At 41.5% G+C, this 21,699-nt stretch overlaps 2 protein-coding genes and 1 long non-coding RNA gene across 8 annotated transcripts; all 3 read right to left on the reverse strand.

The window, feature by feature from the left end:
• Positions 1-3,494: 3,494 nt before the first annotated feature.
• LOC116219247 (polymeric immunoglobulin receptor-like) lies at positions 3,495-7,592 on the reverse strand. 4 transcript variants are annotated; one of them, XM_031562413.2, is made up of 7 exons: positions 7,384-7,590; positions 6,687-7,271; positions 6,264-6,590; positions 5,851-5,886; positions 5,525-5,614; positions 5,036-5,089; positions 3,495-4,433 (listed from the first exon to the last, which is right to left on the reverse strand). In XM_031562413.2, exons 2-7 carry the CDS (start codon positions 6,982-6,984, stop codon positions 4,162-4,164), a joined length of 1,077 nt encoding a protein of 358 aa, XP_031418273.1. In that variant the 5' UTR covers positions 6,985-7,271; positions 7,384-7,590; the 3' UTR covers positions 3,495-4,161. The 4 variants fall into 4 exon arrangements, with proteins under 4 accessions (XP_031418273.1, XP_031418272.1, XP_031418274.1 ...); XM_031562412.2 differs by having other exon boundaries at positions 6,687-6,998; positions 7,384-7,589; XM_031562414.2 differs by having other exon boundaries at positions 3,495-4,401; positions 5,034-5,089; positions 6,687-6,998; positions 7,384-7,589.
• Positions 7,593-9,851: 2,259 nt separating this feature from the next.
• On the reverse strand, positions 9,852-21,697 carry LOC116219255 (B-cell receptor CD22-like). Of its 2 annotated transcripts, none has more exons than XM_042703602.1 (5): positions 11,278-11,697; positions 10,875-11,144; positions 10,437-10,697; positions 10,245-10,344; positions 9,852-9,996 (listed from the first exon to the last, which is right to left on the reverse strand). In XM_042703602.1, exons 1-5 carry the CDS (start codon positions 11,603-11,605, stop codon positions 9,903-9,905), a joined length of 1,053 nt encoding a protein of 350 aa, XP_042559536.1. In that variant the 5' UTR covers positions 11,606-11,697; the 3' UTR covers positions 9,852-9,902. The 2 variants fall into 2 exon arrangements, with proteins under 2 accessions (XP_042559536.1, XP_031418303.2); XM_031562443.2 differs by lacking the exon at positions 11,278-11,697 and adding an exon at positions 21,433-21,697 and having other exon boundaries at positions 9,853-9,996.
• LOC122128803 lies at positions 20,776-21,333 on the reverse strand. Of its 2 annotated transcripts, XR_006151618.1 has the most exons (3): positions 21,078-21,333; positions 20,904-20,988; positions 20,776-20,809 (listed from the first exon to the last, which is right to left on the reverse strand). It is a non-coding gene; the product is annotated as an uncharacterized LOC122128803 (long non-coding RNA). The 2 variants fall into 2 exon arrangements; XR_006151619.1 differs by lacking the exon at positions 20,776-20,809 and having other exon boundaries at positions 20,903-20,988.
• Positions 21,698-21,699: the final 2 nt, after the last annotated feature.

A 21,699-nucleotide genomic window follows, 5' to 3' on the forward strand; every position in this document is an offset into this window, starting at 1 on the left:
CAGCTTCACCTCTCTGCCTTCAATCACTGGTTCAATAAACACAACCAAAAGGTCTAAGTGGGGAAAAGTAGAATTATTTAGTGAAATATATGTAACTGGATATGTAGGTGTGGATGTCATATCTTGTAGAAGGCTGGTGAAAACAAGCAATGTTATATCAGCAGATAAATCACCTGTGACTGACAATTCTACAGCAGAGCGACTCTGCCATTTACTGTTGTCTGTTATAATCCGTGCTCTATATCCAGTCTTGTCTGTCATCTTCACATCAGTCAGTTTTAAGGTGCAGTTCTTCTTACTCTTCTTCTTACCCCAGTAGTACTCCACACGGCCTGTGTAGGATGGGTTCTCAGCAATATCAGAGGGTTCTGTTCCATAAATGGCATTAATCAGCCAGAAGACTTTAGTAGCTGTTTCACCAGCAGGGGGAGTGAAAGAGCAGGGCATGGCCACTGATGATCCTCTCACAGCACAGACATGGTCATGAGTGATGTTTACCCAATCTTTTATTGCACTTTCACTGAGGACATCTAGAAGACAAATTATGTTATATTTACTGTGGGCTGCATCCTACAAATCATCTCAGTGTTCATTGTTTTGCATCATTTGGTCATTGATATTACAATGCCCACCATGAGGATGTGTTTTTCATTCTGTTCTTCTCACTCAAAGACATTGATGCAATATGAATGTTAAAAGACTACTAATAGTTGGTGATACAGCCTGAATTAATGCAGTACCTATAAAAACACTACTAATATCGAGTCCAGGTTAAGATTTTGTGCTAATAGTTGGTGATACAGCCTAAATTTTGCTTTTGTTATTTTGTACAATTGAGTCCATGTTAAGATTTTGTGATGGCTGTTTTGTAAAAGATATTTTGTACTATTTTGCAAAAGTATTTACCTTTGATGATGACTACCCAGAGAACCACACGGACACACAGTAGACTGTGAACCATCATTCACACAGCAACCTACAATAAAACAAGAACCTGCTTCTGTCATGTAAAGAAGACATATTTTAGACATATTATGAAAATAAAATATATTATCATTTCATCATGAGCATACTGAAAACAAAAACAAAAACCAGACAGACCTAAATGATGAATGTTGTACCATTTCCCCACATACCCTTGACCCTAGCCCTTTGACATTTAGACTTGAGACTATAAAGCGCAGCCTGAAGGCTACACACTTGTTTGGTACAGTGAGTCTTAAAACATAATAACATAAAAAACTTAAAAAGAAGCATATTTTGTTTGTGAATTGAATTAAGCCCCAACATTTGATTTGCCTTTTTGAAACTAAACAAAATAAACCAGAACACCAGCACAAGTTCCCACGCACTTGCTATAGCGTCTCTTCTAACCACACGGGCCATTATTAGCTTGTGGTGCAGTATACTGGTGGCCATGACAGGAAGGAGAGCAGAGCGCTGCTAACGTACGCACGCATCTCCAACATCTCATCTTACAGTGGCAAAATACATATCTTAGTTTTTCAGAAGATGCAAAAGGGTTTATATATTCAATGATAATTAACATGAATGTAATATAAAACATTTTTTAAGCAAAGTTTTATGCATGGATCTCCAAATCTCGTTTTACACGATTCAAAGTCATTTTTTTTTACAAAAGTAAATGGTGATATGTAATGAAAACATATCTTGAAAGTGTACACATTAAATTAAACAGTAACAATAATTATATGAAATCTTTTGCATCTTCTGAAAAACGAATAGAAGGTATTTTGCCATTCGTAACACGACCAACAGTTATGAATCCAGTAGTGTTGAAACTGCACGTATAACAGTACTCTAGCAGTATGGTACAGCGTCAGCATGAAGTAAGTCATTTTCATGGATTTGTAACGTTCAAACTGTCACCTACTGCAAAAAGCAATCACACAAAAGCCAAATGATATCAATAAATATTTTACATATTTTTATAGTCGTATAAAAACGATAAAAACTGATCAATCCAAGACAGTGGTTTTGTTGAACGATAACAGCATACACAGACACAATCATACAAAATGTATTTTCTCCCCCATCTGTATCTGTTAAAAGGTTTATCTACACAAAGGGAATAGCACTACTCACCATGTGCTGCTGCCTCTAAGCTCACTGAGTGCCTAATGAGAAAAAGTATGTTGATGCAGGGCTTACCACAACTTTATGTTTGAAATAAGGAAGTGGAGGGGTGGCTGTAGGGGGCTAACGATAGGCGTCTGACATGCAAGCTTACTGTCTACTTGCCAAACATTCCTCTGCAGCCACCAATTACTTGATGAGGTGAGTTCAGACAACAGAAAGACACAACTGTCTGTCATCTGATAGATTTACTCCATTAAAGGAGAGAGACAATGTTTAGGTACCTTGAGAAAAAGGAGGAAAGTTAAAAATAGAAAGATAATAAAATAACAAAACAAGTCTTGCAGCTTGCAGTGTGCTTCAGGGAGAGAGACGAAGGCTTCCAGCACAGTTGTGGTTTGTGGTTTGTGGTTGACCTAGAAAGACAGTGAGCACCCTTGGCCTCCCTGTACTGAGGTAAACATGGGCCTTTGCGCTACTTACACTTCAGCTCTCTTTGCTACTTGCTACTAGTCTAGTCAAACTTGTGTCACAGTCCCGTCCGGTCCGGTCCGGTACTGCCCTTCAGGTACTGAGACGGGTTGTCCCTCCACTTCCTGTTTTGACAGGTCTTGTGCGTGCTGCACTCCCATTGGCTCTAATCCTGGCCTGCACCTCTTGGTCCCCGCTCGCTCTCCACCTGAGCCTCATCTGCTCCTCACCGGCAGCATTCAAACTCGGCTGTGAGACTCTCTCACCGCTGACTAATCTCGCCTCGTGAGCCATGAGCTGCTCACGGATCACGTTTCTCTTTCTGGCCTCTCGGATCTGCTTTTTGCTCGTGTTTGGATGATTGTTTATGGAATCTGGAATTTTGCTCATGAAACTCTTTCTGTGAACTATGAGCCGTGTGGGATTTGCCTGTTAACCTGTCTGTGAGATTACAAACTTTGAACTTTCTTGTGCCGTACAGTTCTTGCCTCTTTGTGAGATTACGAACTTTGAACTTTCTTGTGCCGTACTGATCTTGCCTCTCTGTGAGGATGACAAACTTTGAACTTTCTTGTGCTGTTTGAATCTGGCATGCTTACCCTGATGAGAGGTTCAGTGTTCAGTGCTGCCTTTTCTGTATGGATCTCTGCCTGGAGTTTTTTTTTGTGAGAGTAATCACAAACTCTGCACATCCTTTGCCTGTGTGTGCACACTTTTAATGAAAGCTTCACTGTCTCAGAGTCTAATGCTCTAACAGCTTCTTTGAACAGAGACTCAGCACCATATTTAACAAGCAAGGGGAGAATGAACAGAGACTCTATTTTGAAGGATGTTGATTATCTGTTTTGAGCTTATTTGTATTATCATGCAGTGACGTTATTCGACACAGTTGAAGTTGGACTCAGAGTGATATTTAACAAACAAAGTGAGAATGGTCTGGTTTATTAAAGCCATTGCAATTTCACAACAGAAACAGTAGAGAGCCACACACACACACACACACACACACAGTTATCTTACATTACACAATCACTCACCCAAAGCTACCATGTCACTATGCGTTAGTGCGTGTCTAACATTATATATTCCAAAATAAGATAACTAAAGTGGTTTACTCTGTAGGACATGTATTTTTCTAAATTAGGATTTGTGAACCACAGCTTGGTTGATAATGTGTTTGTATCTTTGTAGATGGTTGTACCTGGTTGGCCTTTTTTTATATGAGCTGAAAACTAACCACTAATGCTAAAATGGTCAGTGAAACATTTAAAGCGCACCTTGGACAGCAGTAGCCTAAAGGAAGCCATTTTGTTAAGCTGGCACCATGCACACCAAGCACATAGGCTCCCAGCATTTGCCATCTTGTGTTTTGGCTGGGTGACCTGCTGTGTGCCTGCCTATTCACATGGTTTGGGATCTAGGGTGTGGTACATATTATCAGCCTGCCTATCCACATGGTTTGGGATCTAGGGTGTGGTACATATTATCAGCCTGCCTATCCACATAGTTTGGGATCTAGGGTGTGGTACATATTATCAGCCTGCCTATTTACACTATTTGGGATCTAGGGTGTGGTACACATCATCAGCCTGCCTATTTACACGGTTTGGGATCTAGGGTGTGGTACACATCATCAGCCTGCCTGCTGCTGACGTCCAGCTGCTGGTAGATGTTCTCAGAGGGATGGCCGTCGGGGATGGGTGTCACGTAGTCACCACCAGGAGGGTCGGAGGGGATGGGTGTCACGTAGTCAGCAGCAGGAGGGTGGGTGGGGTCGGGTTGGAGATTCTGATAAACACACTTGAGCTGGGGCCTGGGGGGGTCCAAACTCATCTGGATGGATTCGGCACGATCACCAGCAGTCGTCAGGAGTGACATGAAATCAAGATTGAGCAACCGTCAGGGACTATTCATTTAAGAACGTCAACGTTCAGAAACGTACACGTGTTAACAGAGCGTTATTGGATGTTTGCATTAGGGATCCAGCTGGTGACTGAGTCGGCAGGTAACCGTAACTAGGCACGACAGCACTGATCCTTACTGATGTTGGGTGATGGTGGAGGTGATGGTTTCTTAATGCTAACTGGTAACTAACACGAAGAGAGGAGTAAACAAGCCCTGGTTTTTAACATGACCATGCTCAGACCAAACCACAATTTAGCGTCTCAAACTCCTACTAGTAAATTACCTCTAGCGTATGTCTTTTAAAAGGTTACAGACTCATTTGTTTTTAATGTATTTTTCTTTAGAATGATATGTTATAACTGTAATAAACCAGAAATAAATACAATGTCAGATACAATTCCATCTCTGTTATGCTGTGTTATAAAGTAGAAATATATGCATCTCCATTGCTTGATAATGCTTTATAACTGCTATTGAAAAGCAGAATCATGTAGATCTCCATAGTATTAGAGTGTGTTATAAGTTTTGTTATGAAGAACCCAGTAGGTATTTTCACTCACCGCTGATGGGGAAGCTGCTCTGACCTGAGGTGGAGTCTGAATAACAGAGACATGCGCTGTGGATTGAAGAAATAAACCAGTAAAGTTGCATTAGAGCGACTGTCCTGCCTTCATGTTGTGCACTAGAATTATGCTGTATTATACTGGAACAATGTTGCAATAACTATTTATAATTTGACTCATGGCATCATTTCAAATTAAAAGTGTGCTGTAACTACGTCCGACAACATCATTTGAGTTTTAATGCTGTAAGATAGCACAGGCCCCTTCCCCTCCTTCTGTCGACTTATATACTGTATATATATACATGGAGAGAGAGAGAGAGAGGGAGAGAGGGAGAGAGAAGAGAGAGGGATAGAGAGAGTAGAGAGGGAGAGAGAGAGAAGAAGAGATAGAGAGAGCGAGAGTAAAAGGGAGAGAGAGAAAATGTGTGAGAGAGAGAGATGTGTGTGAGAGAGAGAGACAGGGAGAATGAGAGAGATGGTTCTCACATTGCCTGATTTTCACTCTACATCTGTGGATCACGACTCCTGATAATATAACAGCCACAACCAAGAACAACGGGATGCACACAGCCATGGCTGAAAAAGAAAAATACAAAATATAATATGAATATATAAGACAGAAAGAGAGAGAGAGAGAGTGAGAGAGAGAGAGGGAGAGAGACAGAGAGCGAGTGAGAGAGGGAAAGAGAGATAAAGAGAGATAAAGAGAGAGAGACAGAGAGACAGAGAGAGAGAGGGAAAGAGAGATAAAGAGAAAGAGAGAAGACAGAGAGAAAGAGAGAGAGAGAGCAATGGATCAGAGAAACCCTCACCTGTGGTCATTACTGCGAGTTCTTCTGTTCCACGCTCTGTTGTTGACAACAAAAAAAACAACCTCCTCATATCTCAGACAGATCTGACATTTGTTCACATCCTAATGACGACAGCAACAAACATAACTTCCTTATATCTCACACTGATCTGTCTGTTCCATATTTAACATTCATTAACATCCTAATGACGACAGCAAAAAACATAGCTTCCTCATATCTTAGACTGATCTGTCTGTTCCATATTTAACATTCATTAACATCCTCATGAAACAGCTACTGATACAACAGTAAACTACATGCAGCCTCCTGTATCTGTACTATATTGACTATTATATCCCACTACTTTAGTTGTTTAATATTTTTGAGACATGTTGACAAGGGAAAGCTTTAAAATGGAAGATAAGTCTTCTCACCGACGATGCGCAGTTTCACCTCTGTTGTCATGGCGATCCCTCCAAGAAACCCCCCGGTCCTCAAGCCACACCAGTAGAGCCCAGCATCGTCAGGGGTCAGGTTCCCGATGGTCACGCTGAAGACGTGTGCTTTGTTGTCGTCGATCAGGGAATACCTTGAGTTGGGCTGAGGCGACTGAGAGGATATGAGATGAGGACATGCTGGCATGACCTGCTGTTTGTAGAAGTATTTGATGCTGTTGTTACCGGCGGCTGGGTATTTGCAGTCGATGACAACGTCCTCACCCACAGAAGCAGTCTTCACGACGGATGGCATGTAAACTGGATCTAACCGTTGAGCAAACAGATTGAAAAGAGATTTGCAGCAGGTCAGTCCAGTGGTTTCAGTAAGCACACAGCAAGCGGTGATGGGGGCAAACTCACCTGTATTTACTTCCAGTGTTTTTGTGGTGTTTGCGTAAACATTGGGAGCCTTCTCTACAAGACACATATACGTCCCAGAATCCTCATTTGTGAGTGCGGTGATGAGAATGCGGAAGTATCCGTTGCTCGTGTCGAACAGAGAGAAACGGTTGTCAGTGGGGGGAGGGATTGCGTTGGATAAGCAGGACTTGTCATCAGCCTTGCAGAAGTATTTCTTCTTGTGTTTGTCTTCTGCTTTATAACTGCACTCAAAAAGGATGGCTCCTCCAACAAAAGCTTTCAGTAAAGTAGCGCCCATTACTCACTTTGGAACTAAAGTAACAGAAGAAAGTCCAGATGTTATGCACTTCTTAAAATCACGAAATTACAATTTTGCACAAAACCGATTGACAGGAAAATATAATATCTACACAGTCAATTGACATCTTAGAAGCATGCGCAGTTTTCACAGAGCAAAAAAAAGAAAAAAAAAATTACAAACAAACTAATTTCAATATTTTGTATATCTCTAGGAGTATGCATTGTGACATGTTACAAACCTTAAGCCCTAACGCTATCCCTAAGTACATTTTGGAACAACACTTCCTAAAGATGAAATAAGTGTACATGAAATAAGTGTACTTTGTATCTAACTATACTTAAAATCAGCTGTGACATCAAATTTTAAAGGTTTTGAACTGAAGTGTTACTTGTTTACCTGAGCTGGACTGAAGTGACTGAACGGTGAGATGGAGGAAGGCTGACTGCAGCGGGTGACTGGTGGTGTTCATGTCAGTAAGCTCTGTCCCCTCCTCTCGTAACCCATGGCAGCCAGGCTTTGTTGTGAAATATGTTCCTTTTTGCTCGTAGTGACGAAAGAGTTTCTCAACTTCTCTCGTTTCCCCTTTCTCTCTAAGGCTTGGACAGCTTTCAGAGATGCAGTTCAAACAAGTACCTCAAATACCTTCAAATAAAGTCAAATAAATGATGTGTGTTTGTGTGTGTTCACCATACATTATCGTCCTTCTTTAAGCATTATGATTTGGTATCTAAAAAGACGATAAATGAAGAAAACAAAGCTTCTTGTTCCATTTTCTGCAGAAACCAAAAGACGGACACACACACACACACACACACACACACACACACACACACACACACAGGCACCACACACACACACACACACACAGGCACGCACAGGCAGCACAACACACAACGCACACAGGCAGGCAAACACACACACACACACAAACACACACACCACACACACACACACACACTCACACACACTCACACACACACACACACACACACACACACACACACACACACACACACACACACAAACCCACACACTGTCTGGTGGTGGTTGTGTCAGTTCAGCTCTCTCAGTGAGATGGTGCACCTCTCTTTCTGTACTGGGCTGCACAGTGCTGTAGATCAGAGAAGGCTCCACCTCTGGCTGAACAGGGGAACTACAAGAGAAAACGCCATCAACAAATTATCAACTCTGACATGGCTAGCCTACTGGTGGATGTGTGTTTAAGTCTCTTTACATATCCATGGTGCCAAATACTAACAACAATGAAATGCTTCTTTCAGAAGGGGCTCGTAATGACCAACACAACTTAAGCATGATTGATAATGTCATTCACTATTGTGTTTCTTTTCCTAAGTCCAGCTTGAATTGAATACATTTGAATTCCTCTCTGCAAGTTGATGTTTTTGTAGTCATATGAGGCAGAAGATAAAATCACCACAACTGACTTTGGTGCCTTGCGTTTATGAGGGACAAACTTTTCCTCCTTAATCCCACCCAAGAGAAGCTGTGAAATGATCTAAAATGCATACATGTAAATATATGGATAACAGAGAAAGATGGTCTTACATGTTCTATCATTTAACAAAACCTTCAATATTTCACCAATCAGAACACGTAGAATAAGATAAAACAGTTCTGCTGTAGGTAGGTTGGCGTGGGGACAGTGGGGGGACAGCTGTTCCTCTATGTGGTTACCATGGTGACCAGGAGACTGCAGTGTATTTTCCTCATAGTACTTTACAACTTTACAAATTAAAGTTGCTAGTAACATCTCTGCTTATTTGCATTGCACCTTATTGTACCATAAGGCTTTTGTCTAGAAGCTACAGCATCCTAGTTAAGAAGGTCGGTAGCTACATCGCTAAATGTATTAAAATGAATCTGCATTGGAAATTCATATGGAGGCTTAAGATGCTTTTATAATTAACAGTTTATTATCTGGAGAAGCTGGGGATGGCCCCTAGAAACACAAGAAACAAACATTTAAATATGTTGCACACTTTATTAAATCAAATAAGCAAACCATGAGGGCAAACACGCAAATGCATTTTTAAAATATATATTAGGGCTAAATAGACTGGCATGCAGTATGTATTATAAGCAGAGTAGAGTTTGGGCACAATAGTTTGGAGACCCAGTAGTCAAGAAAAGCATAGCAATTCCTACAATATTGTATGAAAAGGAGACACTAATTATTTAAGTCGACCTCTGCTATATCGTAAACTGAATTATTCAAACATAACAATAGAAAAATACTATTTCTACTCAGTACAAGCCTGTATAACAATACATAGCAATGAGCTAAAGCATGTTACTCAACAAAATGGTTGCAGTCATGATTCAGGACTGAGCTCATGAATTTTCTGCATGTGTGGATGAGAATGACAGAATGAGATTAAGAGGTATTTGGCATTAGGGTTTGGTAAACTGCATCAGGTTGGGTGGTGTTGGGGTTCAGGCTCTGATAAACTGTATCAGGTTGGGTGGTGTTGGGGTTCAGGCTCTGGTAAACTGTATCAGGTTGGGTGGTGTTGGGGTTCAGGCTCTGGTAAACTGCATCAGGTTGGGTGGTGTTGAGGTTCAGGCTCTGATAAACTGCCTCAGGTTGGGTGGTGTTGGGATCCAGGCTCTGGTAATCTGCATCAGGTTGGGTGGTGTTGGGGTTCAGTCTCTGGTAAACTGCATCAGGTTGGGTGGTGTTGGGGTTCAGGCTCTGGTAAACTGCATCAGGTTGGGTGGTGTTGGGGTTCACGTTCTGATAATCTGCATCAGGTTGGATGGTGTTGGGGTTCAGGCTCTGGCCAGCTGGAACTCATCTGGATGATGTTAGGGTTCTGTTTATTGCCAACAGAATCACTGGCATCCTAACAAAGAAGACACAAATAAATCACAAGCATGCATAAACATTAATATTATCACGGGCAGTAAACACTTGGACACTGTCCACATGTCCTCTGTCTCACCTGTTCATTCCTTCCTTGTGCCAACATCTCTTTCTTGCATTTCTTGCTGCAACCACAACACACAAAACTAGGATTTAGTGTCATGATCTTTTCAGTAAAAGGCATCAATCACTAGTGTCCTCATTTAAAACTGCTGTCTGTCCTTAAAATGGCGTTAAACACGTCTATGGTCCAAAGCGACGTACAAGGGAGAGAACAGAACGTCTATGGTCACACCAACTTAAAATGGCGTTAAACACGTCTATGGTCACACCAACTTGGACAGACACGATTCTCTCTGTCACCGCCACTCACCTCAGCCAGAATACCCCACAGAAGAGACCCAGTAGTCCACAGACAGAGACTGTTATCACAGCAGTCAATACAGGAATCTTCGCTCCTGCTACAGATTCATCTGACATGAGGAAGGTGAGGAGAAACATCATAAGTAAAGACTTCTTAAGCAGTTATTATCGTAAGCACAGAGAGTTAGAGATGCACTGATACCTTCCATGATTGACACAGCAGTAGAGTCCTCAGCTCCATGTTTATTCCGGGCCTCACAGTAGTACTGTCCTCCATCCTCAGAGCTGATGTTAGTGATGCTGTACTGCTGTCCTGATCCTACTGGAGTGGACTCACCCACCTTAAACCAGGTGTAGATCTCCACTGGTGGGTTGGCATCACTGCTGCAGGTCAGAGTCACTGTGTTGCCCATGGCAATAACACTATCATGAGAAAATGAAACTGTTGTTTTCTTTGGGCGATCTGGAAGAAATAGAATATTTACATAATATAAGCATTTCATTACCATAGAAATGTATTTCATTTCAAAGACTACAAATCCATGTGGTCCATGTGATCCATTCATCACACCACAATATACATAGAGAGTTATTGGCCATTCTGTTCCTAATTTTAAAGTTAATTTCCAGAAATACTCACATGAAACCTGGACAGACACAGCAGGAGAATCCTGTTGACCAATCCTGTTGGCTGCTTGACAGAGATACTCTCCACGGTCCTCAGAACGGATCTTGCTGAAGATGAGTGTCTTCTCCTTTCCTGACTTCAGTTCTACAGCTCCACTCTTCTTGATCCAGGTGTATGTGTGTACTGGTGGGTCAGCTTCACTCATGCAGGTCAGAGTCACTGTGCTTCCCTCAATCATTTCACCAGATGCATCAGACTCGATTCTTGTGTTCTTTGGAGGATCTGCAAACCATAACAATGTCCAAATATAACATGAAATTACAGTTATGCTCCAGTTAACCCAATGTCTTCATCTGTAGTTGCTTCATTAAAAAAAACATATGCCCCTTTCTTGACACTTGAAACTTGAACTCACATAAAACACGCAGTGATGTATAAGGAGAGAAGGTGGAACCATAGTTGTTAGTGGCCTGACAGCTGTACTCTCCTCTTTCCTCATAGCGGACATGACTAAAGGATAACGTCTGTCTGTTGGTCAGATGTGTGTACCCCCCGTTCTTGTACCATCTGTAGTCATGTGCTGGTGGGTTGGCATCAGTGCTGCAGGTCAGAGTCACTTTGCTTCCCTCAGTTATCTGCCCAGGAGGCTCAATCACAAGCACTGTATTCTTTGGACGGTCTAAGCAGAAAACAGAGGAATTACTATGATCACTATGCCAAAAGCAAACTCCAACCCCAATCATTTCTTGAAACTAAATGTACTAATAAAAAGAATAAGACTTAATAATAATTGAAATGAACTCCTTTAAGTCCATAATATCTTAAGTCACCTGCTACAAAATGTGGCTGATTTTCCAGAAGTGTCATAAAGGCTACTCACATGAAACCTGGAGTTGCACAGTAGATGAGTAGGAGAGGCCACATTCTACTCTGACCAACAGTAATATGTCCACTGTCTTCAGGTCTGATGTGTTTGATGGTGTATGTTTTTCCACTCTCCATGGCTATACGATTATAACTCTTGTACCAGCTGTAGCTCCTCACTGGTAGATCAGATGTGCTGGTGCAGGTCAGAGTCACGTCTGTGCCTTCCTGTATGTCACCAGGGGGACTGATGGGACACTGATGTCTGTGGGCGTCTGTGATGAGAGAATATTACATGTCTGATTACATGTGTCACTAAGAGGAAATGTTTAACACATGCAGAACAAGAGTGTGATTCCCTTTAACCTAAGGACATACAAGACTGACAAACATGAACTACTGTAGGCTGTATTCACTAACACATGCACACACATGAAAACATGTAAACACACACACACATACACACATACATATAACAACACATACTGTACATGAAAAAGATACATTTTAAACAAGCATACTGAGATTTAGTTTGTCTTTACCTTTAACATCCAGATAAATCCCTGGTGTTCCAATCCACTTCTGGCCACTTCTGGATGTTGTTATCTTGAAGTAATACTCACCAATATCTGATGTAGTCAATGATTTTATATGTAAATTACATCTTGTAGTTCCCTGTTCACAGCCCTCACTGATTCTGTTCCTGTAGTCTGGGTCATCACGAAGAGGAGGAGGATCCTTATAGTTGTGTTTTGTCCAGAAAACTTCTGTGATGGTCAGGCCACTGGGGTAGGTGTAAGAGCAGGACAGGTCCACTGAAGACCCCACAAAAGCACAGGTGCTCTCAGACTTGTACGTGACGCTCCACTCCTCACCACACACACCTACAACAGAACACACACACAATGCACCGTTAAACAATGTCATATTAACAAAGGGTCTAACAGCAGTATTAGACTGTCTAAGTAGGCTACGTCTGAGGACAAGACTCTTTGGAGAGGAGGGCAGACATGACTAGCATGCTAATAGCCCTTCATTACTATAACATGACTATGTTGAGGTTCTGAATCTGCAATGTTAAACCAACAAACACAATGTCTGAAGTAAAATGGGAGGTGGTGTGAAGAGGGCATGTGTTGTAAGCTGAAGACCATGACAGAAGAGGAGTGGACAGGTGTAGAGATGTAGATGGTGCAGGAGATTAACCCCACATCCTGTCTCCCTCCTCCTTCAAGTCATTTACAAATTACAAGTGTGACTAAGAAAAGTAATGATGTGTAGGCATGTGCACACTCAAATACACACACACACACACACACACACACACACACATGCACACACACACACACACACACACACACACACACACCACACACCACACACACACATGCACACACACACACACACACATGCACACTCACACACATGCATGCACACTCAAATAAACACACACACACACAAAACACACACACAAACACATGCACACACTGACAAAACCAACACACACATGCACAATCACACATATGCATGCACACTCAAATATACACACACACGCACACATGCACATTACACACATGCATGTACACTCAAATGCACACACACACACACACACACACACACACACACACACACACACAACACACACACACACACACACACACACACATGCACACTGCTGTTTGTCCTGTATCAAGTCAGTCAACCACAAGAGCTGTTTCTATTAATACACAGGCCTGCTCTTAGTCAGCACCTAGCAAAGTAAGACTCTGTTTAGTGAGCTGTTGCCTATTTACTGACTGAACTCAAAAGTCAGCATGGTGAACTCCTCATAAACACACACACATGCATACACTCTTATATATAAGAGTGCACGTATGTGTGTGTATGTGCATATACATACAAATATATATATTATGTATTATTATCATCTTTTAAATGATTAAAACGCAGTAAAGAAAAACAGGAAAATAGACAAAAGTGTTTAATTTACCTTGAATTGTGAGCAGAATCACCACAGAAAGAGACGTCACACAGCTCATCATCATCAACAGCAAACCCTAAACGTTTAGATCCAACAGATTCACTATCAGAAGTAGATCCAACTTGTTTAGTACAGCATGTTTGTTAGATCATGAAGTAAAACTGGGTACGACGTCAGTGGTGCAGTGATATTTTAAGTATACTTCCTAGAACATTGTCTAACCGTTCATCACGTTCTAACTTTCATAACGCAAGTTTGACTAAAGACATGTACGATTAAATACATCTTAAGGAGCTCTTACCTTTCCTCTATCCTTACATATATCATGACACCACATGAAGACCTCTGACACAGACATAAACTTTTCTCGGCTGCAGCAAATGACACAGGAAGGAAATGCTACTCAGAATGATTATTTTAGACTTCTTCATTTGACCTCTTCCTGTGTCTTTTTTGTATTTACTGTTAACATTAGCAGAGCATTCTTCAGCATTCTCAGTATGGACTGAGCAGATATCAGTTTTGTTTCCAGACAGAAGGGTTACAGACCAGTCTTATCTTGACTTCAAAAAAGTCTGATTGCTGTGATGTTATGAAAAACAGTCAACACTCTGCTCAACAGCTCCATCTAGTGGTCAGTCTCTTGTTATGCATCGTCCTGTGCTAACTATGTGCATTACAGTGTTGCTTTAGATTATTTAAATGATCATGAAAGACCTTAGAACCTCGAAAAAATAATGACCATTACTACTCCAGAGAAAATAAGCTTCTGCTTCTCTCTCTCTCTCTCTCTCTCTCTCTCTCTCTCTCTCTCTCTGTGAGCGCATGTGTGAGTGAGTGGGCTGTGTACTGCGAGACCTATCATTGTGATTGGTGATTTGTCAGACACCCCCGCAGGCAGCTTCTGAGAGACCCTTCTCAGACACTTTGGACAACATTGTAGCAGTAGCAGCAGCAGCAGTACTAGTGTTAGCAGTAGCAGTAGTATGCTAAATGACTAAATACTGAAGGGACCGGCATTTGAGATTTCATAGTTAATAAGGATATGCCATAGTCAATAATTCAATGTATCTTATACCTAGTTATAATTGTTACTTTATTTGGATTCCACTAGCATGTAAGCATTTCCTGGCTGAATATACTTGGTGTTGACCTGGGAGTGAGGTGCGACATTGCTCTCCACCTTCCCCCCAGGTCAAGACAAAGGCCCTTGTCTCCATGACCTATTTGAATAGACGGTAACACCCCTTAATATCAGTGTATTTAAAAGACTGTCCCTGAAGAATAATTCAGATATGCTGAGGTGAAGCTCTGTGAGGGAGGGTGAATCTTCAAGTCTCTGTCTCAACAATGTTGGCCGCCATTATTCAAGAATAAACCTGAAGCCATGACGTGACAAACCCAAGACAGAGTTTCCAATACATGGTATAAAACTAAATACTATCAATACTAGCGGTAGCGGTAGCGGTAGCAGTAGCAGTAACAGAAGCAGTAGCAGTAGCAGTAGCAGTAGCAGTAGTGATAGTAGTAGTAACACTACTAGGCTACTAAGGTAATTAGGGATTTACTATTATCTCCCGGTTTTTTCTTTCACTGACATGGACACAGAGTGACATTGCGTCCAAGTTGCCTAGACAGGTGACCACATTCACACCTTAACACACAGACCCTTTCTGAGAAGCACTGCTGTTTCTGAGAAGTCAAGAAACAGGAAGTTTGCTGCTGTGGTCTTTAAGCTGCCTTTATATTTTCTAAATTGTCTTGATAACCTCAATATGCATTAACCAAGGAAATACAAACACACAGTTTTAATATGTTTACAGGATAAGGTTTTCTATTCACAGGAACATAATCAATCTACTTCCTTGGACTTGTGAACATAATCACCAGAGAGATACAGACTACACAGATCCTCACAAAGGACCAAAAACCCTGAACCCTGAGTCAACGCTCGTATTACTGCGTGTCATTTAAATGATCAGTGCAGCACTTTATCTAAAACTCACATGACAAGTATTGCTAGATTCTGTAGCATTGCATGTTTGTTAAAGATTTTAGTCAACACAGTGAGGACAGATTCTTGCTTATCAACACAGTAGTGGAATGGCAACAGTCACTTGTTGACATGTTTCATATTCTGATATTTTAAAAGCTCTTACCATGTTCTATTGTGTCCTCTGTGAGACTCCAGTCATTGTCCTGCTCTGAGAGCAAATGAAGCTCTCTCACCAGGACCTTAACTATTCTTGGGGTGAGCTGGTGTCATCACACATTGCACAGAGTACAGTTTGGCAAGTAGGCAGGCTTGTGACTTCTTCATTTGACAGACTTGTGCTCAGAAACAGTCTTTCTTCATGTTTGCGGTTTTAACACGTCTTGTGAGATCTTACTACACCACGGTTTACCTGGCATTTTAAACTATTATATAACTAACTTATACACACAACCACGCACTACATTTATCCATCTTTACATGTACACATATCAGATGTGTTTAAATCAGGGAATAGCGTACTCACTTTGTGTTGCTGCTGCAGACTCACCGTGTGAAATAAGGACGTGTAGGCTGGCAGTAGGGGGCTAACCACAGGCGTCTCACATGCAAGCTTCCTGCCTACTTGCCAAACATTCCTCTGCAGCCCACCAATCACTTGGTGAGGTGATGCAGACAACAGAAAGACACAACTGTCTGTCATCTGATGCATTTACTCCATTAAAGAAGTCAAGTAATGTTTAGGTATCTTGATAAATAGGGGAACGTTCAGGTACATTGAGAAAGAGGAGGAAAGTGTAGGTATCTTGAAAAATAGGAGGAAAGTTAAAAATAGAAAGACAATAACAGGAGAAAACAAAGCTTTCATGTTCCATTTTTTGAATACTAAACTACTGAAACTAAAAGACGGTCACACACTCACACACACACTCACACAGACACACACTCACACACACACACACACACACACACACACACACACCACACACACACACACCACACACACACACACCACACACACACAAACCCACACACTGTCTGGTGGTGGTTGTGTCAGTTCATCTCTTTCAGTGTGGGTGGGCACCTCTCTTTCTGTACAACCCTGGGCTGCACAGTGATGTAGATCAGAGAGGGCTCCACCTCTGGTTGAACAAGGGAACTACAAGAGGAAAACACATCAACAAAGTAATCAATACTGACTTGGGATCAAACATCACACACACACACACACACACACACACACACACACACACACACACACACACACACACACACACACACACACACACACACACACGCACACACACAAATGTTGTCTGTTTGACTGATATGAGGCTCTTGTGTTGTCTTCCATGCTGCAGAATACTCCAAGGTCGGTGACACCAGCTTAGTTAGTTTGACCATGAAGAGGACAAGAAGGATATAGCTGAAGAGTCCCTCTATTGACATCTGCAGTGCAATGAAACAGAGAAACAAGACCACTATTATAAATATTTTCTTTCACCTCATTATATTTGTGATTTAATCATTAATAAAGAGTTACAGTGCACATAACAGAACAACAAAACAGATAATGAATGCAATAATCAAATGTATGGTTTGGAAACCAGTTTAAAAGAAATGTAATTGTTTCACAGCACAGAATATCATCAAATGACAAAATACAACAATTCTCAATTCTGAACTGTAGATGGCAGTATGGCGTTCCTCACAACTCAGGCCAACAGACTCAGTGAAGAACTCCAAAGACTGTAGTGATCAGAAATACAAACGTCAGCGTCTGTATTTTAGTTGTCATTGCTGGTTGGTCATAGACCCACCCCTGTGCAGCCTTTTTGAACTGGACACTGGCGTACGGGACGTCGTCCCCCTGAGCTCCTGCAGTCTCTCTGGAGCTGTGAGGCTGGATGGTGGAGTACTGAACATCATCCTCTGCTCCTCCTGTAGTCTCTCTGGACCCATGGGGCTGGATGGTGGAGTACTGAACATGAGCTGCCATCAACACCTGAGCGCTTGCTATAGGGGTTTCAGGATCTAAGACAATTTAAATTGGTATTGATGCTATATTTAAATAAATAAAATCCAGTTCAACTGAATTAATGTATTTGGCAAAGCTGTGCTGTGAAATATATTCCTACAAAAGGTGTCCTCACTAAAACTACACAGTGGATAGTCTACTGGTGGGATGTGTGTTTAAGTCTCTTTACATGTCCATGGAGCCAATTACTACAAATAAATGAAATGCTTCTTTCACACTGGATGTTGATGTTCTTGTAGTCATATGAGGCAGAAGGTAAAATCACCACAACTTTGGGGCCAAACTTTGATTTCCCCTTTAATCCCTTCCAAGAGAAGCCTGGAAATGATCTACAATGCATACATGTAAAGATATGGATAACATAGAAATATGGTCTTGCAAGTTATATAATTTAACAAAACCGTAGGGAAGGTTGGCGTGGGGACAGTGGGATGACGTGCTGCTCCTGTATGTGGTTACCATGGAGACCAGGAGACTGCAGTGTGCTGTTAATCACTGTCATGAGGTTTTGTGCTCGATGTTCTATTCCCCTCATAGTACTTTACAACTTTACAAATTAAAGTTACTATCAACATCTCTGCTGATTTGCATTGCACTTTATTTTACCATAAGGCTTTTGTCTAGAAGCAACAGCATACTAGTTAACAAGGTTGCTAGCTACATTGCTAAATGTACTAGAATGAATCTGTCTCTGAACTTCATATGGAGGCTTAAGATGCTTTTTTAATAACAGTTTCTTATCTGGAGAAGCTGGAGATGGCCCCTAGAAACACAAGAAACACACATTTGAATATGTTGCACACTTTATTAAATGAAATGAGCAAACCATGAGGGCAAACACGCAAATTAATTTGTTATATGTATTAGGGGTAAATAGACTGGCGTTTAATAGGCATGCACTATGTATTATAAGCAGAGTAGAGTTTGGGCACAATAGTTTGGTGACAATGGGCAGCTGTGAGCAGAGGGTTTCTGCAGGTAGATCAGGTGGAAAGACTGTGGCAGCATCCCACAGTGGAGATAGGAGGGGTGGAAAAGAGATAAAGTGAGTGGACAGAGCTAAGTTGCCTTACACGTGTATGTAAGTTATTATAGGTTATGGTGATGAGAAACACAATGATTTAAACATGTATTGCACTATGGGTGCCACAGGCTACCCAGTAGTCAAGAAAAGCAGAGTGATTCCTACAATATTGCCTGGGAAGGAGACACTAATTATTTAAGATCTGTACTATACTGTAAACTGAATTATTCAAACAAAACAATAGAAAAATACTATTTCTACTCAGTACAAGCCTGTATAAGAATCCATAGCAATGAGCTAAAACATGTTACTCAACAAAATGGGTGCAGTCATGCTTCAGGACTGAGCTCATTAAACTCATTAATTCGTTTTTTCCTACAGATTGATGTCAGGATTGTGCATTTGTGGATGAGGATGACAGAACGAGATTAAGAGGTATTTGGCATTAGGGTTTGGTAGACTTGCGCAGGTTAGGTGGTGTTGGTATTCAGGCTCTGGTAAACTGCGGCAGGTTGGATGGTGTTGGGGTTCAGGCTCTGATTCTTTGTGTCTCTCTGTGTCTCTCTGTGTGTCTCTGTGTCTCTCTGTGTGTCTCTGTGTGTCTCTGTGTGTCTCTGTGTGTCTGTGTGTGTGTCTCTGTGTGTCTCTGTGTGTCTGTGTGTCTGTGTGTCTGTGTGTGTGGGTGAGTGGGTTTGTCTTCTGCTGAATGTAGCAGTGCAGTGAGTTGATCATGGATTCTAGAGACACCACATGACAATCATCTGTACTATGTGGAAATGGAAAATGAGAAAAACACAAGACAGAAAAGCAAACAGTGGAATTCATTTTATTTATCAAATACTGGAATAACCATTATCTATGATTCAAAATTAGAAATATTAATACAACAACTCTTTAAAAGGTAATACAAACACTCTTTAAAAGTGGACTCCTACATGTTTCCTATATTTCATGGTTATACAATGAGAGAGCGGAGAGCAGAGAGCAGAGAGCGTCTATTTAGTAAAAGTGAACACCGAAAGCAAAATTAGAAATATTAAAACATTAATACAATACATCTTTAAAAGGTAATATGAACACTCTTCAAGACTGGACTCCTATATGTCTCCTCTATGTAATGTTTATAAAATGGCTAGGCAGAGAGTGTCTATTTAGTAAAAGCGTAGTCCTAATGACAGCATGGCAAAGAAATGGAAAATGGTTTTCAGTTTCAAGCTCGTCTAGAATGTGTATAATTGGTGATGCTCTGCTCTTCCCCCAGACCATCAGCTGGGTTAGATGAGCTCCCCTAGGCTCTAGTCTCCACAGTGCTGTAGATCACAGAGAGCTCCCCCTCTGGTTGGTCAGGTGAACTGCAGGAAGACATCAGTACAGTGACAGAGAGCTCAGCACTGAAGCATGTTGCATTCACAAAATAAATATGTACAAAATGATAAGATCTGGAAAAGATATACTTTGTGGAGTTTATCTGTATCTTACTGTTTCCATACTTCAATAAGAGCGATCTGGACATGACTGTTTCCAGACTCCAAACAGATATAAAGACCTCAAGTGCCTTTCCCCCGATCTAGCATTTACTGTATATATGTAGGGAACTTTAATACATAATGGAACAGTTACAAACCAAAAGAACCTACAAATATTCTTACATAAAGATGTGACTGTGTTGTTTTACCAGGTTTCTAGTCTTTGAAGGTCACACACTCACCCATACGCAGCACCGGCCTTTTTGAACTGGACGCTGGCGTACTGGACCTCGTCCCCCTGAGCTCCTGCAGTCTCTCTGGAGCCGTGGGGCTGGATGGTGGAGTACTGAACATCATCCTCTGCTCCTCCTGCAGTCTCTCTATAGCGCTGCGGCTGGCTGGTGGAGTACTGAACATCATCCCCTGCTCCTCCTCTGCTCTGGAGTTTGATACTGGAACACTGATGGTCATGAGAAGACAGATAAAGCCAGAGTTAGATGGTGAAGCAAGATGGAGACACCTCACACTGGAGAAAAAGGCAAAGTACCTGATCCTCTGCTTTCTTTCTCATTTTCATTTTCCTATAAAAGAAGACATGAAAGACATCCTATTAGAAACATAAATAAATAAAATAAATACAATATTAAAGATTTATTGAGAATCCCTGTCACTCACTTCACCCCAACAAAAGCACACAGCAGACACACAAGTCCACAGACAGAGACGGCCACCACGGGAATCAATACAGAAGATTGATCTCCTAAAAAGGAACCAATTAGATATGAAGCACCGGAGGAGGACAATCAAAAGTTAAATCATCATTGGAGAAACAAGGAGATGCACTGATACCTTCAACTATGACTGACACAATAGATGATATCCCAGCTCCATATTTATTCCTGGCCTCACAGTAGTACTGTCCTCCATCTTCAGATCTGATGTTAGTGATGCTGTACTGCTGTCCTGATCCTACTGGAGTGGACTCATTCACCTTAAACCAGGTGTAGATCTCCACTGGTGGGTTGGCATCACTGCTGCAGGTCAGAGTCACTGAACTGCCCTTGGTTATCACACCTAATGGTCTAGTGAAGACTGTTGTGTTCTTTGGAGAATCTTAATGGGAAAAAGTTACATAAGCTATCAAGAACTTCAACTTACCCCAAATCCACAAACTTGTAAATTGTAAATGCGTTTTTATACTAACATAACACTTTGACAGACACAACAGGAGAGTCCTGTTGACCAATCCTGTTGGCTGCTTGACAGATATACTCTCCACGGTCCTCAGAACGGATCTTGCTGAAGATGAGTGTCTTCTCCTTTCCTGACTTCAGTTCTACAGCTCCACTCTTCTTGATCCAGGTGTATGTTTGTACTGGTGGGTCAGCTTCACTCATGCAGGTCAGAGTCACTGTGCTTCCCTCAGTCATTTCACCAGATGGATCAGACTTGATTCTTGTGTTCTTTGGAG

The sequence above is a fragment of the Clupea harengus genome, chromosome 24 (genome assembly GCF_900700415.2).
Source record: "Clupea harengus chromosome 24, Ch_v2.0.2, whole genome shotgun sequence".
NCBI classification, from domain to species: domain Eukaryota; kingdom Metazoa; phylum Chordata; class Actinopteri; order Clupeiformes; family Clupeidae; genus Clupea; species Clupea harengus.